The sequence below is a fragment of the Mirounga angustirostris genome, unplaced genomic scaffold (assembly GCF_029215605.1).
Source record: "Mirounga angustirostris isolate CCGP_5_RB_7025 unplaced genomic scaffold, mMirAng1.0.hap1 SCAF_11, whole genome shotgun sequence".
Classification (NCBI taxonomy): Eukaryota; Metazoa; Chordata; class Mammalia; order Carnivora; family Phocidae; genus Mirounga; species Mirounga angustirostris.
Window position 1 is genome coordinate 68,777,914 of NW_026991719.1, and position 21,283 is coordinate 68,799,196.

General features: G+C 34.2%; 1 protein-coding gene across 1 annotated transcript in view; it reads right to left on the reverse strand.

The window, feature by feature from the left end:
• Positions 1-5,238: 5,238 nt before the first annotated feature.
• The window catches only part of RPS6KA6 (ribosomal protein S6 kinase A6), a 194,883-nt gene continuing 178,838 nt past the window's right edge, over positions 5,239-21,283 (reverse strand). The window contains exons 21-22 of the mRNA XM_064574293.1: positions 12,018-12,158; positions 5,239-10,760 (exon numbers count right to left, since the gene is read on the reverse strand). Of these exons, the coding sequence (XP_064430363.1) occupies positions 10,635-10,760; positions 12,018-12,158 (267 nt within the window). The 3' untranslated portion in view covers positions 5,239-10,634. The remainder of the gene's footprint in view (positions 10,761-12,017; positions 12,159-21,283) is intronic.

Sequence of the window (21,283 nt, forward strand, 5' to 3'; positions counted from 1 at the left end):
GAGTGTGGGGGCTGGGACACTCTGTTAGCAAGCTAGGTGGAGAGAGCTTTTGTGCTGTGCTGGTTTCTGTAGGTGTCTGTGTTATCTAGGCTGGTGGGGGTGGGGTAGGGAAATGGTGCCCACCTGCCTGTCCTTTTGTTCTTTGAGAAGTTTCCCAAAGATTTCTGCCCTTCTAGCACATGTTCTGAGATTAATAAAATAAATCCCCACATGGCCCAGGCATTTTACAAGCTGCTGCTTCTATGCTTTATTTCAGTGGAGCTCTTTGTTGTGCTGTCTCTTTAAAAGCAGGGACTCAGTTTCCTATTACCCTCTTGCTCTCCCAGACCTGAGCTGCTGATTTTTAAAGTTCCAGGTGTTAGGCACCACTGATTTTAAGAATTAGCAAAGTTAAGGCCTCTGGTTTTCAAAGTCAAATGCTCTGGGGATTTATCTTCCCAGTGTGGGTCTCCCATGCCTGGATACTTGGTTGGGATGTAATTCTTTCCCCTCTCCATGCCCACAGCATCCCTCTCTCCTGTGGACAGTCTTGTGGGTCAGTTTGGCTCCTGAACATATCTCCACCCTTCTTACCCTCTTAGATGTGGCCTCTTCTCTACATTTAGCTATAGAGTCTATTCTGCCAGTCTTCAGGTCATTTTCCAGTTTATTTATCCTGATGTGGGTGTTATCTAGGTCTAACCATGGCATGAGGTGAGTCTAGGATCCTCCCACTCAGCTGTCTTCCCTTGAAGTCCCTGAAAGTATGCTAAACTTTTAAAGGTACCATGTCATCATATTCTCAAGCCTGGTAAAATCATGTGCTTATTCAACCCCTAAACCAGTAGTTCTCAAATGTAAGCATGTATCAAAATTGCTTGAATTTAAATGCAAAGGTCTCTGGGTCCCAGCTCCAGTTTCTGATTCAGTACCTCTGTAGTATGCCTGAGATTCTGCATTCCTAACAAGTTCCTAGATGATACTAATGCTCCTGGCTTATAGGCCACACTTTTAAGAACCACTGGCATAAGTCAATTTCCAGTGCCTAAAGACATTGAAAGAAAGTAGGCTGCTAATGACAGAATCTTCATTAAGGTAATCTAAATTCCTATTTTTGATGTGGCCATTAAGGGCAATGAACATAATTCAAGAGAAAAACAACAAGTGCTTAAAGATCAGGTGAGTAAGGGCCTCATTCCATTGCAAGGGCAAGAAGTCCTTATTCCAATCCAAAACTATTTTATATTCTATGGACTGAGGACCACAGCACTATTTCCCATCCTCCCATCATCCAAATGATTTTTTTTATTCCAATAATCATGTTCTATCTTCCCCATTGTATGTTGGGATAGTTAAAATTTAGTTACATTTTTCTATGAATCACAGGCAAGTTGATCCAAAAGTTCATATAGAAAAATAAACACATAAGAATGGCCAGGAAAACATTGAAAAGGGAGATATTAAGGCAGAACTAGTCCCATCAGGTATTTAAACATTATACCATGAAACTTCCATAAGCAAAATACTGCAGCACTGGAGCATTGGAGCATCAAATCAATGGGACAGAATAGAAAGTCCAGAGAAAAGACCTAACTACATAAAAATTGTAGTGTATGATAAAAGTAGTATATCTCAAATTACTTTGACAAAGTTAGTGTTTTCATAACTGGTGTTGGGAAAACTAGATTACCATTTGGAATGGATAAAAATTAGATACATTCTTAATACTACACACAAAGATAAAATTGAAAAGGATCTCAGAAATAAATGAAAAATATAAAGTATACAAGTACTTGGGCGCCTGGGTGGCTCAGTTGGTTAAGCGACTGCCTTCAGCTCAGGTCGTGATCCTGGAGTCCCAGGATCGAGTCTTACATCGGAGTCCCTGCTCAGCAGGGAGTCTGCTTCTCCCTCTGACCCTCTTCCCTCTCGTGCTCTCTTTCTCTCATTTTCTCTCTCTTAAATAAATAAATAAAATCTTTAAAAAAAAGTATACAAGTACTGAAAGAAAACACGTGTTACACTATATCTTGGGTGTTGGGAAAGCCTTCCTAACTATGATTAAAAGCATTGCTATAATGAAAGACAAATATGATAATTTCGATTTAAAACATTTTTAGCATTTTTTCATGGAAAAAAATATGATGAGCAACGTAAAAAACAAGTGACAAGCAGAAAGAAAATATTTGCAATATATATCAGATAATAGATAAAGGGCTAAAAGCCTTAAATTGTATAAAGGACTTTTAAAAGTTGAAAAATAGAGAAACCAAAACGTTATAGATACAAACATATGCAAATATATTAAACTTCACTCAAAATAAGAGAAATGCAAACTAAAAGTATACTGAGATGTTATTTCTTACTCCTCAGCTTGACAAAAATACCAATGCCTGTTAATACACTCTATTGGTGAGGCTATGGAAAAACAAGTCCTCTCATGCATTGCTGGGTAGAATGCAAAAGAGCATAACTCCTGGGCGCCTGGGTGGCTCAGTCGTTAAGCGTCTGCCTTCGGCTCAGGTCATGATCCCAGGGTTCTGGGATCGAGTCCCACATCGGGCTCCTTGCTCGGCAGGAAGCCTGCTTCTCCCTCTCCCACTCCCCCTGCTTGTGTTCCTGCTCTCGCTATCTCTCTCTCTGTCAAATAAATAAATAAATAAATAAATAAATAAATAAATAAATAAATAAATAAATAAAAAAGAGCATAACTCCTTGTCAATTTTTGCCATTCTAACTGGTGTAAGGTAGTATCTCAGTGTGTTTTTTTTTTTATTCTTATGTTAATCCCCATACATTACATCATTAGTTTTAGATGAAGTGTTCCATGATTCATTGTTTGTGCACAACACCCAGTGCTCCATGCAGAATGTGCCCTCCTCAATACCCATTACCAGGCTAACCCATCCTCCCACCCCCCTCCCCTCTAGAACCCTGTTTGTTTTTCAGCGTCCATCATCTCTCATGGTTCGTCCACCCCTCCGATTTCCCCTGCTTCATTCTTCCCCTCCCGCTACCTTCTTCTTCTTCTTCTTTTTTTTCTTAACATATATTGCATTATTTGTTTCAGAGGTACAGATCTGAGATTCAACAGTCTTGCACAGTGTGGTTTTGATTTGAATTTCCCTGATGGCTAATGAGATTGACAAGACAAGAAACAACAAATGTTGGACAGGTTGTGGAGAAAAGGGAACCCTCTTACACTGTTGGTGGGAATGCAAGTTGGTACAGCCACTTTGGAAAACAGTGTGGAGGTGCCTCAGAAAGTTAAAAATAGAGTTACCCTATGACCTAGCAATTGCACTCCTGGGTATTTACCCCAAAGACACAGATGTAGTGAAAAGAAGGGCCATATGCACCCCAATGTTCTTAGCAGCAATGTCCACAATAGCCAAACTGTGGAAAGAGCCAAGATGCCCTTCAACAGATGAATGGATAAAGAAGATGTGGTCCATATATACAATAGAATATGACTCAGCCATCAGAAAGGATGAATACCCAACATTTGCATCAACATGGATGGGACTGGAGGAGAATATGCTAAGTGAAATAAGTCAAACAGAGAAAGTCAATTATCATATGGTTTCACTTATTTGTGGAACATAAGGAATAGCATGGAAGACATTAGGAGAAGGAAGGGAAAAATTAAGGGGGGGAATCAGAGGGGGAGATGAACCATGACACTATGGACTCTGGGAAACAAACTGAGGGTTTTAGAGGGGAGGGGGGTAGGGGGATGTTTGAGCCTGGTGATGGGTATTAAGGAGGGCATGTATTGCATGGAGCACTGGGTGTTATATGCAAACAATGAATCATGGAACCCTACAACAAAAACTAATGATGTACTGTATGGTGACTAACATAACACAATAAAAAAAAATATATAAAAAATAGCATAACTCCCATGGAGTGGATTTTGGCAATAGCTAATAAAACTACATATGTACTTACCCTTCAATTAAGCAATTTCATTTTATAAATATACCTTGACCATACCACTTCAAAAATATGAAGATGTATATGCATAAGGTTATTTATGGCAGCATTGATTGCAAATTCAAATCAAAACCACACTGTGCAATATAGCAAATGAGAGAAATGTGAGTCTTGAAGCAGCAAGAGAGAAAGGCACGGCCTGGGTTCTAACCTGTACTTAGGCAGGGAAGTGGGGCACAGGGATAAAGGAAGGAAAGATATAGAGAGGCCTCTATAGGCTTAAGTAGAGCAGGTTCTAATCCTAGAAGAAGCTAAAGTAAAAGGACATAAATTCTACCTTCAAAAATAGGTCCCCAATATTTTCAGTCTATCTCTCCAAGTAAATAGGACACTGGGGAATCATGGGAGAAACAAATTGTGGTCTGCTTCTTCTACTACTTACCGTACCCTCCAGGGCAACTTAAGAAGATTAAATCAGCTTTAGCCTGGTAGGCCTGAATTATTTCAGGGCCCCACAGACCAAAAATCACATTCCTTCCTTATCTTGGTAGCTAATGCTTAAAAGGAAAATGCAAAAAAAGTAATACTTCAGTGAGAATAAGCTGCTTAAAGTATAATGATGTATACATGGTTATCAGATATTTTACTAAGGGGTTGGAGGGATGGAAGGCATGAAAGAGGCAAAAGCAGAAGAGAGATGCAAAAGAGGTGGCCAGTGGGAAAGCAGTTACTGCAGACTTCCCAAAGTTGCCCTAGGGTCTAACCTGTTTACCTTTAAGAAATTTAGAAAAATAGAAGAGGTACAGAGATTTTGATTGCCAGCTCCAAATGCATTTCTGAACCTCATACAAAATTGTTTCTATATGTGTATGCATAGCTGCTACAACCTAACACTACAAATGCATGACTTTTGTTGGGGGGGGGCAGCATTTATGTTATTCTACTTGATACCAAGCTTAAAATATTTTTTCCAATACCCAGAGACTAAGGTTTTAATTTGTTGTACTGTAGAAAAGGTTGTTACCTCAACTAACTTGCAGACAAATGTATTCTCCTGGTAAGTCCTAAAAGTATTTTAAGTTTTCATCTTCATTTTCTTAAATTACCTTGCCTTATAGGAACATGAGAAGAATAATACTAAAGTGGGTAATATTACAGTTCAGGAAATATCAAGGCAAATGCATAAACAAATATCTTGAAGCACTTTTTTTTCCAACTGGCTCCTAAACAATATTTAACAGCTTTTAATAAAATCTGCAAATAGCTGTATGTGTTTATAAAAGCAGAGTTTTACATCTATAAATGATCAAGCAAGATCAACTGTAAAATGTTAGAAAGTTGCAGCCTTTTTATTTAGTACCCAGAGAATGCCAGCAATTTAACATGATATCGTGATAAATGTTGCTCACAGAGTTTTAACAAGAACAAAAATAATTTCTATGTCATCTTTGGCATGTTGTAAATTCAAAATGATAGCCATTTCTTTAGCAGCACTGTGAGGGAAAGAAACAATGTAAAATGCACTACTGGATTTGATCTTATATGAAAAAAGTACAATGAAAACCATAATGTCAAAAGAAATAGTGCTTTAAAGAAAACATTTATAAAATAAATGATGGTATAAATTCCATAATGTAGTCAGAGAAAGAAATACAGTTATCTGAACAATTGGGACCTTTTTTTTTTAAATTGCAACTTTTGAGTTTTAAAGTACACACAATTTCTATTTAACACCACTTCTGCCTTGAGAGGTGTAATAAAATGCAAGGAAATATATTTTCTATATCAGGAAATAAGTTTAGGAATCCCAAAGTATATAGGAAGTGTTGGCAAGGCATTTTTAATTGTAACTATAGCCCCAAGCTTTGTTCTCTCTGCATAAATCTTATGTAACTCACAACTACCAACAGTACTGTTTTTTTTTTTTTGAATCAAATACAGAAAAACCATATTCTCTCTTTTTTGTACTGTGGATTTTAATGCAAAATAAATTCTCATTTCCAAACCATGCTGGCATTTGGATATTTAACTAAGGTTTCTTCTATAACTTTTAAAATGGATGGGTTTTTTTGCTAGAATGCCTTTGTGATGTTAAAAAAAATTATTATATTAAAAAACAAACTTACATTTTTTGCTATTAGTGGTATCTATTTTCTGAGTGAATTTGAAAAGAGAACTCAAATGTGACCTGAGTAATATTAGTTTGATAGGAAAGAAAAAAGCAAATAAATCCAATTGGTCACATTATGACAATTTATTAATAAACTAATGCACTTAGTACGTTCTCTAGAACTGTTCTACATAAAATTAGATGTTTAATAAATACCCTTTGAAGAGTAAATTAGTTCACATAATTAGACAAATAGTACAAAAGCTAAACAGTCATCCAAGGAAGCTCTATTGTCCAAGGTTTAGAAATGTGAATATAGAACAAATCCTAACTTGCCAATCACATATATATTTATTTCTAAGCATTTAGCTAAGATTTCTTGCTGGTCAATAAAAAAGGTACATAACTTGTGGAATATATATAAACAAACTTGAATTTATATATTCTAAAAATACTTTCCCTTTGTATTTTTCTTCATATTTCAAAGAAACTTATCCTTACAATTTAGGACAATTTAGGACTACCTTCAAGAGTTAGCAACCAAACTGAATTTTAGGTGATCAAGCATTATCATTTTATTCAAATGATATGACGGACTTCACTATATTGTAAGGATAAAACCAGGAACAGTGCATCCATGAGTATAATTTATTTGTGAGTAATCACTATCAATGCCACTGCACTCTTGCATAGGAAGGCAGATAGCACACTACTGAATTGTTCTGTTAATTTCAGCAATCGTTTATATTGAGATACACATCAAAAATACCTAAATAAGCTTTGAAATGTAAGAAAATGTTCTAAAGGATTTTAATTGCAGTTGACTTAATATGGCTTGCATTCTTGTTGAGAAGATCAAGGATCTCTGTGTCCTGAAATGTAGACAAAGGATCTGCAGACTTGGACTCCACTGATAGTTTGTACTCAACATTTCTATGCTCTTATTTATCAATACAATAGGAATAGAGGCTGGGGGAGCTGGAGACTCCTTATGTTATAGGCTATGAACTATGAGAAACAAGAATACAGATAGATATGCACTTAACAACTGTCTCTCCCTCCACACCATTCTATCATATAAGTTCATTGTGATTAAAAAGTTTGGAAGTTTCTTGGAAGAGAAAAAGTATAATGAGAAGTAGAAAGGATGAAGCAGGGCACAATAGAAACAGTTTATGAGATAATCTGATCCTGGGGCATATTGTGTAAATTCCTTGCCCAGAAATAACTTCCCTGATAATAACTGATAAACAATTTATTCTCATCCGGTTAGATTGCCTAAAAATCCAGCAACTAGAAATTCATTAGATTAACGGACATCTTCCTTGAAAAATGCCAATTATTTATTAGCCACTGACAAAAAAAGAGAATTAATTTATAAATGAGATCACTCTCCTTTCATCCTTTTAGCTGAATATAGCTGCTCTGTGAGAATGGAAGTTCTGATTTGGGGAAGGGAAAGGGTGTGAGGTGCTTTTGGGGCAGAGAATCCTTCTGGAGTAAGCTTTAATCATGATGGAGTCCTCTGTGAGGTACGCAAGTAGGATAGCATGTGGGGACTGGAAAGCCAGGGAAAAAGAATATACAGAATGCCACAGACATACTTTGCCTAGTTTAAATCCTAAGCTTTCTAGTTGATCTTAAGGCCAAGTTAAGCAGTTCTTTTCCTTTTTCATATATGAAGGGCCTCATGCTGTCAGGAAAATACTATTCAAATCAGTATGAGTAACTTCCTATGGACAGTACTATCTTAACATGATGTTTCAATGAGGAGACATTGTAAACACCAAGCATCTGTTCTTAAGTTTGTGGGTTGCTTATACATAAGAAATCCCTTTGGGTTAACCAGAGGTTCTATCAAAATGTTTTACTATATGTAATTATCAATGACAATAAATTAAAAAAATTAGGTTTAGGCATTTCTGGGTCTAACAAAATAGGCTCAAGTTTGATTTTCATGAAATAACTGAAACCATTCTCCCCCACAAAATCACCACCACTAAATCTTAATTATCTTACCAATGGTTTCCTGAGTTTATTCATGATAATATGCGCTTTAGGATAATAAATTGTTAGTCTATCTGGGCAAACCTGGTGTTTTCCCTTTCAGGAAAAAAATATAATATCCTCTTCCTTCCAGAACAATAAAAACTCAAATTGTGCTATCATTAAATACTAGCAAGAACCATCAACTAGAAAGAAAAACAATGCAAATTAATTGTTCATGAATCCATTAAAAACAATATCCTAAAATTTTATAGAAAGGATTTGTTTCAGTGGTTAAGCATTTTAGAAGCCCCACCAAAAAAGCTCCCATTCACATCTGCCTTTTTTGCTCTAGCAAAAAAGCTAGCTCTAGACATCCCTACCTGGATTCCTTCTACAAAATCAGGGTATATAGTTTGAAGACTTCCCTTACAGTAGGGTTGTCCCAATTACTGTTTTTAACCTACTTTGTTTGAACTTTCCAGCAGAAATGTTTTACACAATTATTGGGAAAATCCACTAGCATATCTGTGTCCTTTATAATTTGTCAGTCCTCATTGAGCAATGAAGAATCATGTTGTTCATTGCTTAATTCTGTGTTCCTTTCATGAAAGGACTGTATGATAGTACCCTTCTGAGTAACCTCACTGAAAAATTAATTAAGATCAGCTACTTTTAAAAACTATTGATTATGGAAAGATTGAAAGTTATTTTGTGATAATTTTTCACTTTCCAATTTCACTTACCCTAATGCTATTACTAGAAAAGCATACATGGAAATATTATCTCTGTTCTGAGAAGTTCAACACCAAAATCATACCTCTTAGTTTGTTATATTAATTCCGATAAGAAGAAGGCATGACAGCACAAACAAGATGACAAGAGGAAAGTAAGTCAAAATATATGGACACAAATTGTTACATGCAAGTACTTCTAGTAATAAAGCAAAATGAGGAAAGAAAAGGCCAAATTGGGAAATAAAAATCCACAAGATATGATACCAGTCTATTTCTAAGTAATGTTTTCCATGTGGCATTAGATGTTTTTTTAATGTCTTTCAATTATTGCAAAAAGACATCTCAAATTAAGGGTATATACTTTTATACATCACACCCAATAAACAGATTTTTGTACATGGAATATATATCACTTACATTATAAAGAGAATATGTATAGTTTCCTTTATTGAATACCGAAGTTACAAGTCTTCTAGCCTAAACTGTATACTTCAGTGCTCAGTAATCAACTTTCTCTCTGAATTAAACAAAATAAAATACACAGCAAACAGTACATTTAGCACTTACAAGTAGTTCATTTATATTCACTAAACAAAACTGTAATATCCTCCAGTTTACATTCATGAGTTTCTTTCTGTCAGTAGTAGTAGTAATAATAGTAATAGTAGTAGTAGTAGCAGTAATGGTATTTTCTTCAACAACATGAAAAGATTCTTTAAAATTCCATCATTTAGAGAAAACAATATATATTACCCAGTGGTTCTGAATCATAAGTTTAATAAGACCAAATTTGTCAGACTTTTTTTATAAATACGATTAAAAATGTGTTCAGATTTTGTGTAAACCATTAATATTGCTTCCTTTTCAAAATGTCAGGTTATCTCTTTGTAGCATTATCTAAAGGTTTACTGAAATGCATTATACTGTATCATGTGTGCTAAATCCACTACAATAAAATTTAAACTATATTACCATAGGATTCAAGGTAAATTAATATGTTACACTGTAATCCAATTTTGGAAGGCCAAAAAACAACAGTGTAGTTCATTATAAAAGGGACAGATAATGATTAAATCCAATTGATTAACTTGAAACTCAGCTTACATATCATGAACGTAGTAGCAACACATGTACTTTATTTTCAAAGGCTTAACTATAACCTATTTAGTAGATTACGACACCAGTATAAAGCCTTTGGCTAAAAAATTTCTCAATTGTACTACAATTCCATTAGATGTAAAATTTACAGAGGACTTATTGAAACCTTTAATTCTTTTTTTTTTTAATTTCTAGATGAGGACATTTATAGGTAGTATACAGGTCTGTCTGCACACATAATTTGTGATTTAATTCTTTTGTAAAAACTTTGGCACCAGCTATATCAGGAGTTCACATATTAGCACAAATGAATGTAGTCCTTTGGTTGTACACAATAACAAGCTTCTATGATACATTTTTTTGTTTTTCTTTTTAAAAAAGCCTATTCTTCAGGATCTGATGTTAAAAAATAATTTACATTGCTTGGCAGTATACTATTATATTTGTATCCTGATTATTGGTAATGATTCCCCAAATCATTATTTTATGAGACCAGAAAAACTATTAAAGTAAATTTTTTGAAAGGAATTTTACAAGTGAGTGTGCAGAAAAATTGTTAGGACCTTGTAGACACCAATTATATACTTGAACACTTGGACACTACTGCAAAACAACATTGTATGAGTACTGTGGACCTGTGTTTTTTAAATCTCATCTCCCTAAAAAAAGGCATTTAAATAGAATATTCAAGTAATGTAGAAGATGATGCCTTTGATATAAGATTAGGCAAAAAGCCACACATTTAATTTTTTCTTCATCCAGTATGGCTGAGGTGAACACTAGAAATCTTACAGGCCAGTTGATGTTCGTTTTTTCATGCTGCGTCGCTGAGCTAAGTTTGAAGCAGCAACAGGCTCAAGGACTGGTTGAAAGGTCTTGTGAGTCAGGGCAGAATATGTGGTGACCACTGCTCCCTAAAATAATGAGAAATAAGACAAATTGAATAACAATCTTTGGAGGTAAAAAAAATTCCATATTATATCATGAGAGATTTAACTAGAATACAACCTTATTTCTGAGGCAAGTAATTGCATACACTTGATCTATGCACTGATGTTCCCTTCATGAATTAATACCTGCTTATTTGTATATTTTTTTTATTTCAGTGACTATGCTTCTTCACATCTTAAAACATTAAAATGTATTCTTTTTATCAGCCTTTCATCACTCATGTAATTTGTTTTAAACATTTTAAGAATTTTATTTTTAATAGAAGTTGTATATATTTAAGACATGGAATATATTGTGATATACATATATACAGTACAGTGATTACTATAGTCAAGCTAACATATCTTCTCTCACATAGTTATCATTTTTTGTGATGAAAGCATGTGAAATCTACTCTTATCAAATTTCCAATATTTAATACAGTATTATCAACTATAGTCATCATGCTGCACATTAGATACCTAGACTTATTCATCCTACATAACTACAACTTTGTACTTTGACCAATATATCCCCATTTTCCCCTCTTCCCTACCCCTGGTAACCACCTTTCTACTCTCTGCTTTTAAATATTTGAGTTTTTAAAATTTCCACATATAAAAGAAATTATGTATTTTTTTCTTTATGTGTCTGGCTTATTTCATTTAGCATGTCTTCTAGGTTCATCCATGGTGTTGAAATGGCAGGATCTCCTTTTTTAAAGCTGAATAATATTCCATTGTATATATGTATACCACTATTCATTTATCCTCAAAGAGATCTCTGTGCTCCTGTGTTCAGCGCAGCATTATTCATAATAGCCAAGACAATTGAAACAACCTAAGTATGCATCAACAGATAAATGCATAAAATGCTAAAATCTTAAATCTAGGTTCAGTGTCTATAAATATGGGAATTTGCACCAATGGTTATTAATTTAGGAACTAATATCAACTTTTTCTTTCCATATGAAACTTGTATTTAGTACACTTCTAGTCCTGGTGTCTCAAGAGCAAGTCAAATACAATCAAAGAATTCTTATTTATCATCCGAACAGCAACAGGTAGAGAATATTAACAAGAATCCATGGTTGTTATTTAAAAAACAAAAACAAAAACAAAAAAATCTATAAATACACTTTAAAAAATAAAGGTATTTAAGGTAATTATATGTGTTGTCAGTGAATGGCATGCAGGCTTTATTAAACATTTAGGAGATGCATAAAAGTATGTTTGTTTTACCTTAATGACATGTGATGTATCATTTCTATTTGGCTGATCATTCAGCAACTGGTCTCTGTGGGTTATCCATGAGTGTTTTAATACTTGTTCTGTAGTGTATCGCTGATGTGGGTCCATATGTAGCATATGGGAGAGCAAATCCTAAAGTAAAATGAAAAAAATATATGTATACACTTATATGAAACTATTTAGTAGCAAAGGTTTTAATAAAATATATTATTTCATATTTTCTCAAAATATAAAAGCATCAGTAGCTTTGTGATCTGTTTTGTTTGACGTATACGCAGGGAAAACCAAACCTATACTCTGCAGAGTTAACTGTCAGAATCTTCAAACAGATTTTTTGATATATGGTAAACCCTTATTTGTCATTTCTAAATCAGAGGATACCAAATCTGTGGAACTGGACTGTTAGTAAGGGAGGAAGAAAATGTAAAGTAGCAGGGGTTATCTTGGAATGTGCTAAATAGTCAAGGAGAAAAGAGGTATTGATCTTTGCTGGTAAGCTGGGCCCTAAAGTATAAGGGTATGTGTAGAATCATACAACATAGAAGGGAAGGTCCCATGTTGTTAATATACTCAATAGGTGATGGTTTAAGTATAAAATACTGAAGAAAGCAAGACATAAATCCAAGATTGGCAGCTGACTGCCAGCATTATAGTGGTCAGAGTATCATAAGTTTCTCACAGACTGTGAATATGCTTACTTTATCTCTATTACAATAACAAGTTGTAAATATAATATAACCTGATTATAAAACACAATTTTAAATATAAACTATCTCTACCAAGCATCTTTTAGAAGAAGGAAAAGTAAACTCTCCTTAACAAGCATCATCTATAAAAAGTCATCATTTGTGAACATTTCATCAATAGTATAAGTAGTGAAACTAAAGACTCTAAGTAGTAACATCAGAATTTGAAAAATAATGAAAGTATGTAGGAGAATAAAACAATAAAAAATCTATTGGAGAAAGGACAAATATGCAAAAATGAATGGGGAAGTAATTTAGAAAATAACATTGAACTACTTCAATAAAACAGACCTAATTGATATTCATAAAAAATGATAAAAGTTCAATAGTCCAAGGACTTCTGCCTCTAGCCAAAATAGAATACCAGAGGCTGGATTCACCCACCTGTTTGAAACAACACTCCCCACCACACATACATACACACACACACACACCAACCATAAAATACAGGAAACAAGTTTTTCAGAGATAAGATATTAGGCAATAAAGGCAAGTGATCGCTAAGAGATGGAAAACAAATCAAGCAAGCCCTATGATTGCCCAAACTTACCACCTTGAGTGTTTTCAGGCTGTTGTGTAGGTAAGGGAAACCCAGGCAGTGCCTGGCAGGTTCCTTGAGTGGATGAGACAGAACTGAGAGTCAGGGAAGACCAAGGCAGACAGGGTTAGCAGGACTGACTACTAGAGTGGTGAGAGGAGCAGAGAAAATACTACAGAGACCTGTAGAGGGTCTTCCTCAATTATTCAGCAGATTATTGATAAACCAATATCTGTGGGAAAAACTATTTGAAAGGGTTAGAGGGAAATCAGAACTCATAGGGGTAGACAATATTGCTTGTTCTCACAAGTCAGACTGGAAAATCTCATAATTCATGGAGTATTTGGTAGAGTACTTGGAAGTAACTTGCCTGAGTAGTGTGTAGCCCTAAATACTGCTCTGGTCTTGCCTAAGAAATATTAAAAGGGAGACCCCAAATTATTAAATTGTTTCACATAACTTAATTGTGCCCCAGAATAAAGCTCAAGAATATGTGTAAGAATACAAAAGTGTCCAGCATACACTAAGGAAAAATTTACTATATCTGGCTTCTTATCAAAAATTGTCAAGCATACAAAAGAGAAGAAAAATAACATATGAGAAGAAACCAATCAATCAAAATTGGCCTGTAATTGATACATATGTTAGAATTAGCAGATAAGGACATTAAAACAGTTATTATAACTCCATTCTATATATTAAAAATAGAGACACAGAAGATATAAGAAGTCACAAATCAAATTTCTAGAGATAAAAACTAAAATGTAAGACAAAAAAATTAAAATGAATGAAAATTTGATATGGCAGGTAAAAAGATTGGTAAAGACACAACAATAGATTCTATCAAAAAGGAACACAGCATAAAAAAAAGAACAGAGCATCAGTGACCTGTGAGACAACTTCAAGCAGCATAATACACAAATGCAATTGGTGTCCCAAAAGGAAAGAAAGGAAGAAAAAATATGTGAGAGAATAATGTTTCCAAAATTTCCAAATTTTACAGAAACCATAAACTTACAGATCTAAAAAGCTCAATGAAGTCCAAGTGCAAGAAAAATAAAGAAAATTATATCAAGGGCATCGACCCAAATTTCTCAAAATCCAAGGCGGAGAAAACTTTAAAAGCAAATAGAGATAAAAAAAAAAAAAAGACATGTTACATATAGTGAAAAAAATATCAGAATGATAGAAGATTTCTTGTGAGAAAAAAAAAAATCAAATAACAAGACAATAGAACTCCTGAACAACCAACGGGTCAAAGAAAAAAACAAATGGTAAGTTAAAATAAACCAAAACAGAAATAAAACCTGCCAAAACTTATGGGATGGAGCAAAAACTGGTTTAAGAAGGAAAGTTTATAGCAATGAATGCCTACATTAAGAAAAAAAGAAAGATCTCAAAAAAGAAATAGGGAAACAAGAAAACTCTCAAATAACTCAACCTTATACTTCAAGGAACTAGAAAAAAAGAAAAAGCTCTAGAACAGGAGGAGGGACATAATAAAGATCAAAGCAGAAATAAATGAAATAAAGAGCAAAAAAACAATACAAAAGAGAGAACTCAGAGCTGGCTTTTTGAAAAGATAAATAAAATTGACAAACCTTTAGGCAGACTAAGAAAAAAAAGAAGACTCAAATTAAATGCAAAATGAAAGAGGAGACATTACAAATGATGCCACAGAAATAAAAAGGACCATGGGACTACTATGAAAATTTATACCAACAAACTGGATGACCTAAAAGAAATACATAAATTCCTAGATATACATATCCTACCAAAAGTGAATCATGAAGAAAATCTGAATAGACCAATACTATGTTAGGAGACTAAAGCAGTAATCAAGAATCTCCCAACACAGAAAATCCCAAACAGATGGTTTCACTGGTGAGTATACCAAACATTAAGGAAAATAAATGCCTACCCTTCTAAAACTCTTCTAAAAATTGAAGAGGAGGAAACATTCCCAAACTCATTTTATGAGGCCAGCATTACCCAATATTAAACCCATATAAAGATACTACAAGAAAATACAGGCTATCATTGATGACTATACATGCCAAAATTCTCAACAAAATAGTAGCTAACCAAATTCAACAGCACATTAAAAAGAACACACAACATGATCAAGTGGGATTTATCCCTGGTTTGTAAGGGTAGTTCAATATTCTCAAATCAATCAACATGATACACCACATTAATAAAGAAAGGTTAAGAACCACATGATCACTTCAATAGATGCAGAAAAAGCATTTGACAAAGTGCAACATCCATTCATGATAAAAGCCCTCAACAAAGTAGGGTTAGACAGACCATACCAAACCCAATAAAGGTCATATATGAAAAATGCACAGCTAATAACATCCTCAATGGGGAAGAACTGAAAGTTGTTACACTACAGTCAGGACAAGACAGGGATGTCCACTCTCACCACTGTTACTTAACATGTTACTGAAGTCCTAGCCACAGGAATCAGAAAAAAAAAAAAAAAAGAAAGAAAGGAAAGAAAGGAAAGGAAAGAAAGAAAGAAGAAGAAAAGAAAGAAAGAAAGAAAGAAAGAAAGAAAGAAAGAAAGAAAGAAAGAAAGAAAGAAATACAAAGCATCCAAATCTGCAGAGAAGTCAAACTTTCATTAATTGCTGATGACATGATACTATATATAGAAAACCTAAAAGACTCCACCAAAAAATTGCTAGAACTGATACGTGAACTCAGTAAAGTCACAAGATACAAATTCAATATGCAGAAATCTGTTGCATTTCTATACATAAGTAATGAAGCAACAGAAGTAGAAATCAAGGAATCAATCCCATTTACAATTGTACCAAAAGCCATAAGATACCTAGGAATAAACCTAACCAAAGAAGTGAAAGACCTGTACTCTGAAAACTATGAAACACTGATGAAAGAAATTGAAGATGACACAAAGAAATGGAAAACATTCCTTGCTTGTGGATTGGAACAAATATTGTTAAAAAGTCCATACTACCTAAAGTAATCTACACGTCCAATACAATCCCTATCAAAATACCACCAGCATTTTTCACAGAGCTAGAACACACAATCAATCCTAAAATTTGTGTGTAACCACAAAAGACATTGAATAGCCAACACAACATTGAAAAAGTCAAGCAAAGCTGGAGGCATAACAATTGTAGACTTGAAGCTCTATTACAAAGCTGCAGTGATCAAGACAGTACGGTACTAGCACAAAAACAGACACATAGATCAATGGAACAGAGTAGAAAACCCAGAAATTAACCCACAACTATATGGAAAAAAAGATGTTCTCTTCAACAAATGGTGTTGGGAAAACTGGACAGCAACATGCAAAAGAAGGAAACTGGAACACTTTCTTATACCATACACAAAAATAAATTCAAAATGGATGAAAGAGCTAAATGTGAGGCAGGAAACCATCAAAATCCTAGAGGGGAGCACAGGCAGTAACCTCTTTGACATCAGCCATTGCAACTTCTTACTAGATATGTCTCCTGAGGCAAGGGAAACAAAAACAAAAATAAATTATTGGGACTTCATCAAAATAAAAAGCTTCTGCACAGTGAAGTAAATGATCAACAAAACTAAAAGGCATCCCATGGGGTGGAAGAAGATATTTGCAAATGACATGTCTGGTAAAGGGTAGTATCCAAAATATAAAAAGCACTTATAAAATTCAACAGCCAAGAAACAATCCAATTAAAACAATGGGAAAAAGATGCCAATAGACATTTTTTTCCAAAGAAGACATCCAGATGACAACACACATGAAAAGATGCTCAACATCACTGACTATCAGGGAAATACAAATAAAAACTATAATGAGATATCACCTCACACCAGTCAGAATGGCTAAAATCACAACACAAGAAACAACAGATATTAGTGAGGATGTGGAGAAAGGGTAGTTCTCTTACACTATTGAGAATGTAGTATAATATTAAGTCTGGAATTGTGATGCCTAGAGTCTTGCTTTTTTTTTCTTTATCAAGGTTGCTTTGGCTATTCAGGGTCTTTTGTGGTTCCACACAAATTTTAGGATTGTTTGTTCTAGCTCTGTGAAAAATGCTGTTGGTATTTTGATAGGGAATATTTCAATGTGTAGATTGCTTTGAGTAGTATGGACATTTTAATAATATTTGTTCTTTTAATCCACAAGCAAGGAATGTTTTCCATTTCTTTGTGTCGTCTTCAATTTCTTTCATCAGTGTTTCATAGTTTTCAGAGTACAGGTCTTTCACTTCTTTGGTTAGGTTTATTCCCAGGTATCTTACGGCTTTTGGTGCAGTTGTAAATGGAATCAATTCCTTGATTTCTACTTCTGTTGCTTCATTACTCATATATAGAAATGCAACAGCTTCCTGTCTATTGATTTTTGTACCCTGTGACTATACTGAATTTGTCAGTTCTAGCAATTTTTTGGTGGAGTCTTTTGGGTTTTCTATATAGAGTACCATGTCATCTGCAGGTAGTGAAAATCTGATTTTTTCCTAGCTAATTTGGATGCCTTTTCTTTCTTTGTGTTGTCTGCTTGCTGTGGCTAGGAGTTCCAGCAGTATATTAAATAAAAGTGGTGAGAGTGGCATCCCTGTCTTGTTCATAACCACAGAGGAAAAGCACTCAGTCTTTCCCCATTGAGGATGATATTATCTGTGGGGCTTTTTTTATATACGGCCTTTGTGATGTTGAGGTATGTTCCCGCTAACTCTTCTTTGTTGACGGTTTTAATCATGAATGGATGTTCTACTTTGTCAAATGTTTTTTCTGCATCTGCTGAAAGGATCATATGGCTCTTATCCTTTCTTTTATTAATGTGGTATCTCATGTTGATTGATTTGTGAATATTGAACCATCCTTGCAACCCAGGAAAAAAATCCCATTTGATCATGAGGAGTACTATTGGATTTGATTTGTTAGTATTTTGTTTAGAATTTTTGCATGCATTTTCATCAGGAATATTGGCCTATGGTTCTCTTTTTTGGTGGAGTGTTTATTTGGTTTTGGTATGAGGGTAATTCTGGCCTCGTAGAATGCATTTGTAAGTTTTCAGTCCATTTCTAATTTTTTGAATAGTTTGAGAAGAAAAGGTATTATCTCTTCTTTAAATTTTTGGTAGAATTCATGTGTGAATTCCCTTTGTCCTGAACTTTTGTTGGGAGATTTTTGATTACTGACTGAATTTTTTTACTGGTTATCAGTCTCTTTAAGGTTTCTATTTCTTCCTGTTTCAATTTTGGCAGTTTATATGTTTCCAGGAATTTATCCATTTCTTCCAGGTTGTCCAATTTTTCGGCATACAATTTTTCATACTATTCTCTTAAATTGTTTGTATTTCTGTGGTGTTGGTTGTTATTACTCCTCTCTTATTTGTGATTTTATTCATTTGGGTCCTTTCTCTTCTTTTTGATAAGTCTGGATAGGGTTTTTTTTTCAATTTCATTAATTTTTTCAAACAACCAGCTCCTGGTTTCATTAATCTGTTCTACTTTTTTTTTTTTTTTTTTTTTAGTTTCTATGTGATTTATTTCTGCTCTAATTTTTATTATTTCCCATCTTCTTCTGGCTTAAGACGTTTTTGTTGTTCTTTTTCTAACTCCTTTAGGTGTAAGGTTAGGATGTTTATTTTGGATTTTTCTTACTTTTTGATATAGGCCTGTATTGCTCTATACTTCCTGCTTATGACCACTGTTGCTACATCCCACAGGCTTTCAACTGTTGTGTTTTCATTTTCATTTGTTTCTATTTATTTATTTTTTATTTCTTCTTTGATTTCCTGGTTCACCCATTCATTGATTAGTAGCATGTTATTTAACCTCCATGTGTTTGTGGTCTTTCCATATTTTTTTCTTGTGGTTGACTCCAAGTTTATCATTGTAGTCTGAAAATATGCATGGTATGATCTAAAACTTTTTGTATTTTTTTGAGGCCTGACTTGTGACCCAATATGTAATATATTCTGGAAAATGTCCCATGCAGAGTTGAAGAGAATGTGTACTCTGCTGCTTTAAGATGAAATGTTTTCAATATACCTGGTTAAGTCCATTAGGTCCAGTGTGTCATTCAAAGCCATTGTTTCAATGTTGATTTTCTGCTTAGATGATATATCCATTACTTTAAGTGGAGTGTTAAAGTCCCCTACTATTATTGTATTATTATCAATATGTTCCTTTATTTTTGTTACCAAGTGTTTTATATATTTGAATGTTCCCAAGTTGGGGGCAAAAATATTTACACTTGTTAGATCTTCTTATTAGACAGTCACTTTTATATCGATATAGTGCCTTTCTTCATCTCTTGTTAGGGTCTTTGGTTTAAATTCTGGTTGGTCTGATATAAGTATTGCTACTCCAGCTTTCTTTTGATGTCCATTTGCAATGATAAATGTTTCTCTATCCCCCCACTTTCAATCTGCAGGTGTCTTTCAGTCTAAAATGAGTCTTGTAGGCAACATGTCGATTGGTCTTTTTTTTTTTTTTTTTTAATCCATTCTTATACCCCATGTCTTTTGGTTGGAGCATTTAATCCACTTACACTCAGAGTAATTATTGATAGATATGTATGTAGTGCCATTTTATCACTTGTTTTGTCATTGTTTCTGGAGATTTTCTCATTCCTGTCTAGTCTTTTTCACTTTTGGTCTTTCCCTTCCACTCAGAGTCCCCTTTAGTATCTTTTGCAGGGCTGGCTTAGTAGTCATGAACTCCTTTCATTTGTTTGTCTGAGAAACTTTCTCTCTCCTTCTATTCTGAATGATAGTCTTGCTGAATAGAGTATTCTTGCCTTCAAATTTCTACCATTTAGCATGTTGAATATATCTTGCTTGCCAACTTTATGTTTAGAGAGCTGCACCTAACCTACAGTGTCTTCCTTTGTAAGTTAGGGACTTCTGTCTTCTGCCTGTAGGATTTTTTCTTTGTTGTTATATTTTGCAAATTTAACCATGATATGTCTTGGTGTTGCCCTGCTTTTGTTGATTTTGATAGGATTTCTCTGTGTCTCCTAGATTTAGATATCTATTTCTTTCCCCAGATTAGGGAAGTTTTTGGCTATTATTAATGAAATAAATTTTCTGTCCCCTTTTCTCTCTCTTCTTCTTCTGGGACTCCTATGAGTGTTATTATGTTTGATGGAGTCACTGTGTTCCCTAAATCTATTCTCATGTTCCACAATTCTTTGTTCTCTCTTTTGTTCAGCTTCATTATTTTCTATTACTTTATCTTCTGTATCACATTTTTTCCCTCTGCTTCTTCCTTCCTTGTGTTCATTGCATCCGGTCTGTTTCAGATATTTATTGCATTTTCCATTTCTGTTTTTTTATCTCTTTTATCTCTGTGGTAAGTGTCTCCCTGAAGTCTTACATTCTTTTCTCAAACCCAGCAAGTATCCCTATGATTGTGGCTTTAAATTCTCCATTAGGCATATTGCTTATATCTGTTTCACTTAGATATCTGGCTGTGACCTTATCTTGTTTAATTTGAGATGAATTCCTCTGTCTCAGCATTTTGTCTAAGTCTCTGTCTTCTCTGTGTTAGAAGAGCCTGTTTTGTGTCCTGCTTCTGAGAGTAGCTTTATACAGAAGAGGTCATATAGTGTCCAGGGTCTGGTGCTTCAGGGAATGTCTCTTTTATGCATTGCAGTCACTCGGCTGCTGTGTTCTGGGTGCTTTATCCTTCAGGCCAGTCATCTGAAGAGTCTCTCCTTGTGTGCAGTGGGCAGTGTTTGGTCCTTGGGCAGAGTTGAACTTTACTTAATACAAACATATATAGAAGAAATTTTACTCTAATGTCTTCTTTTACTGCATCCCACAGGTTTTGGAATATTGTTTCTTTTTCTTTTGTTTGCAGAAATATTATATTTGATGTTTTATTTCTTAATTGGTCCACTGCTTGTACAATAGTGTGTTGTTTAATATTTACATACTAAATATTTAATAATTACATTGTAGATTTTCTAGCTTGGTTTTATTGTTGATTTTT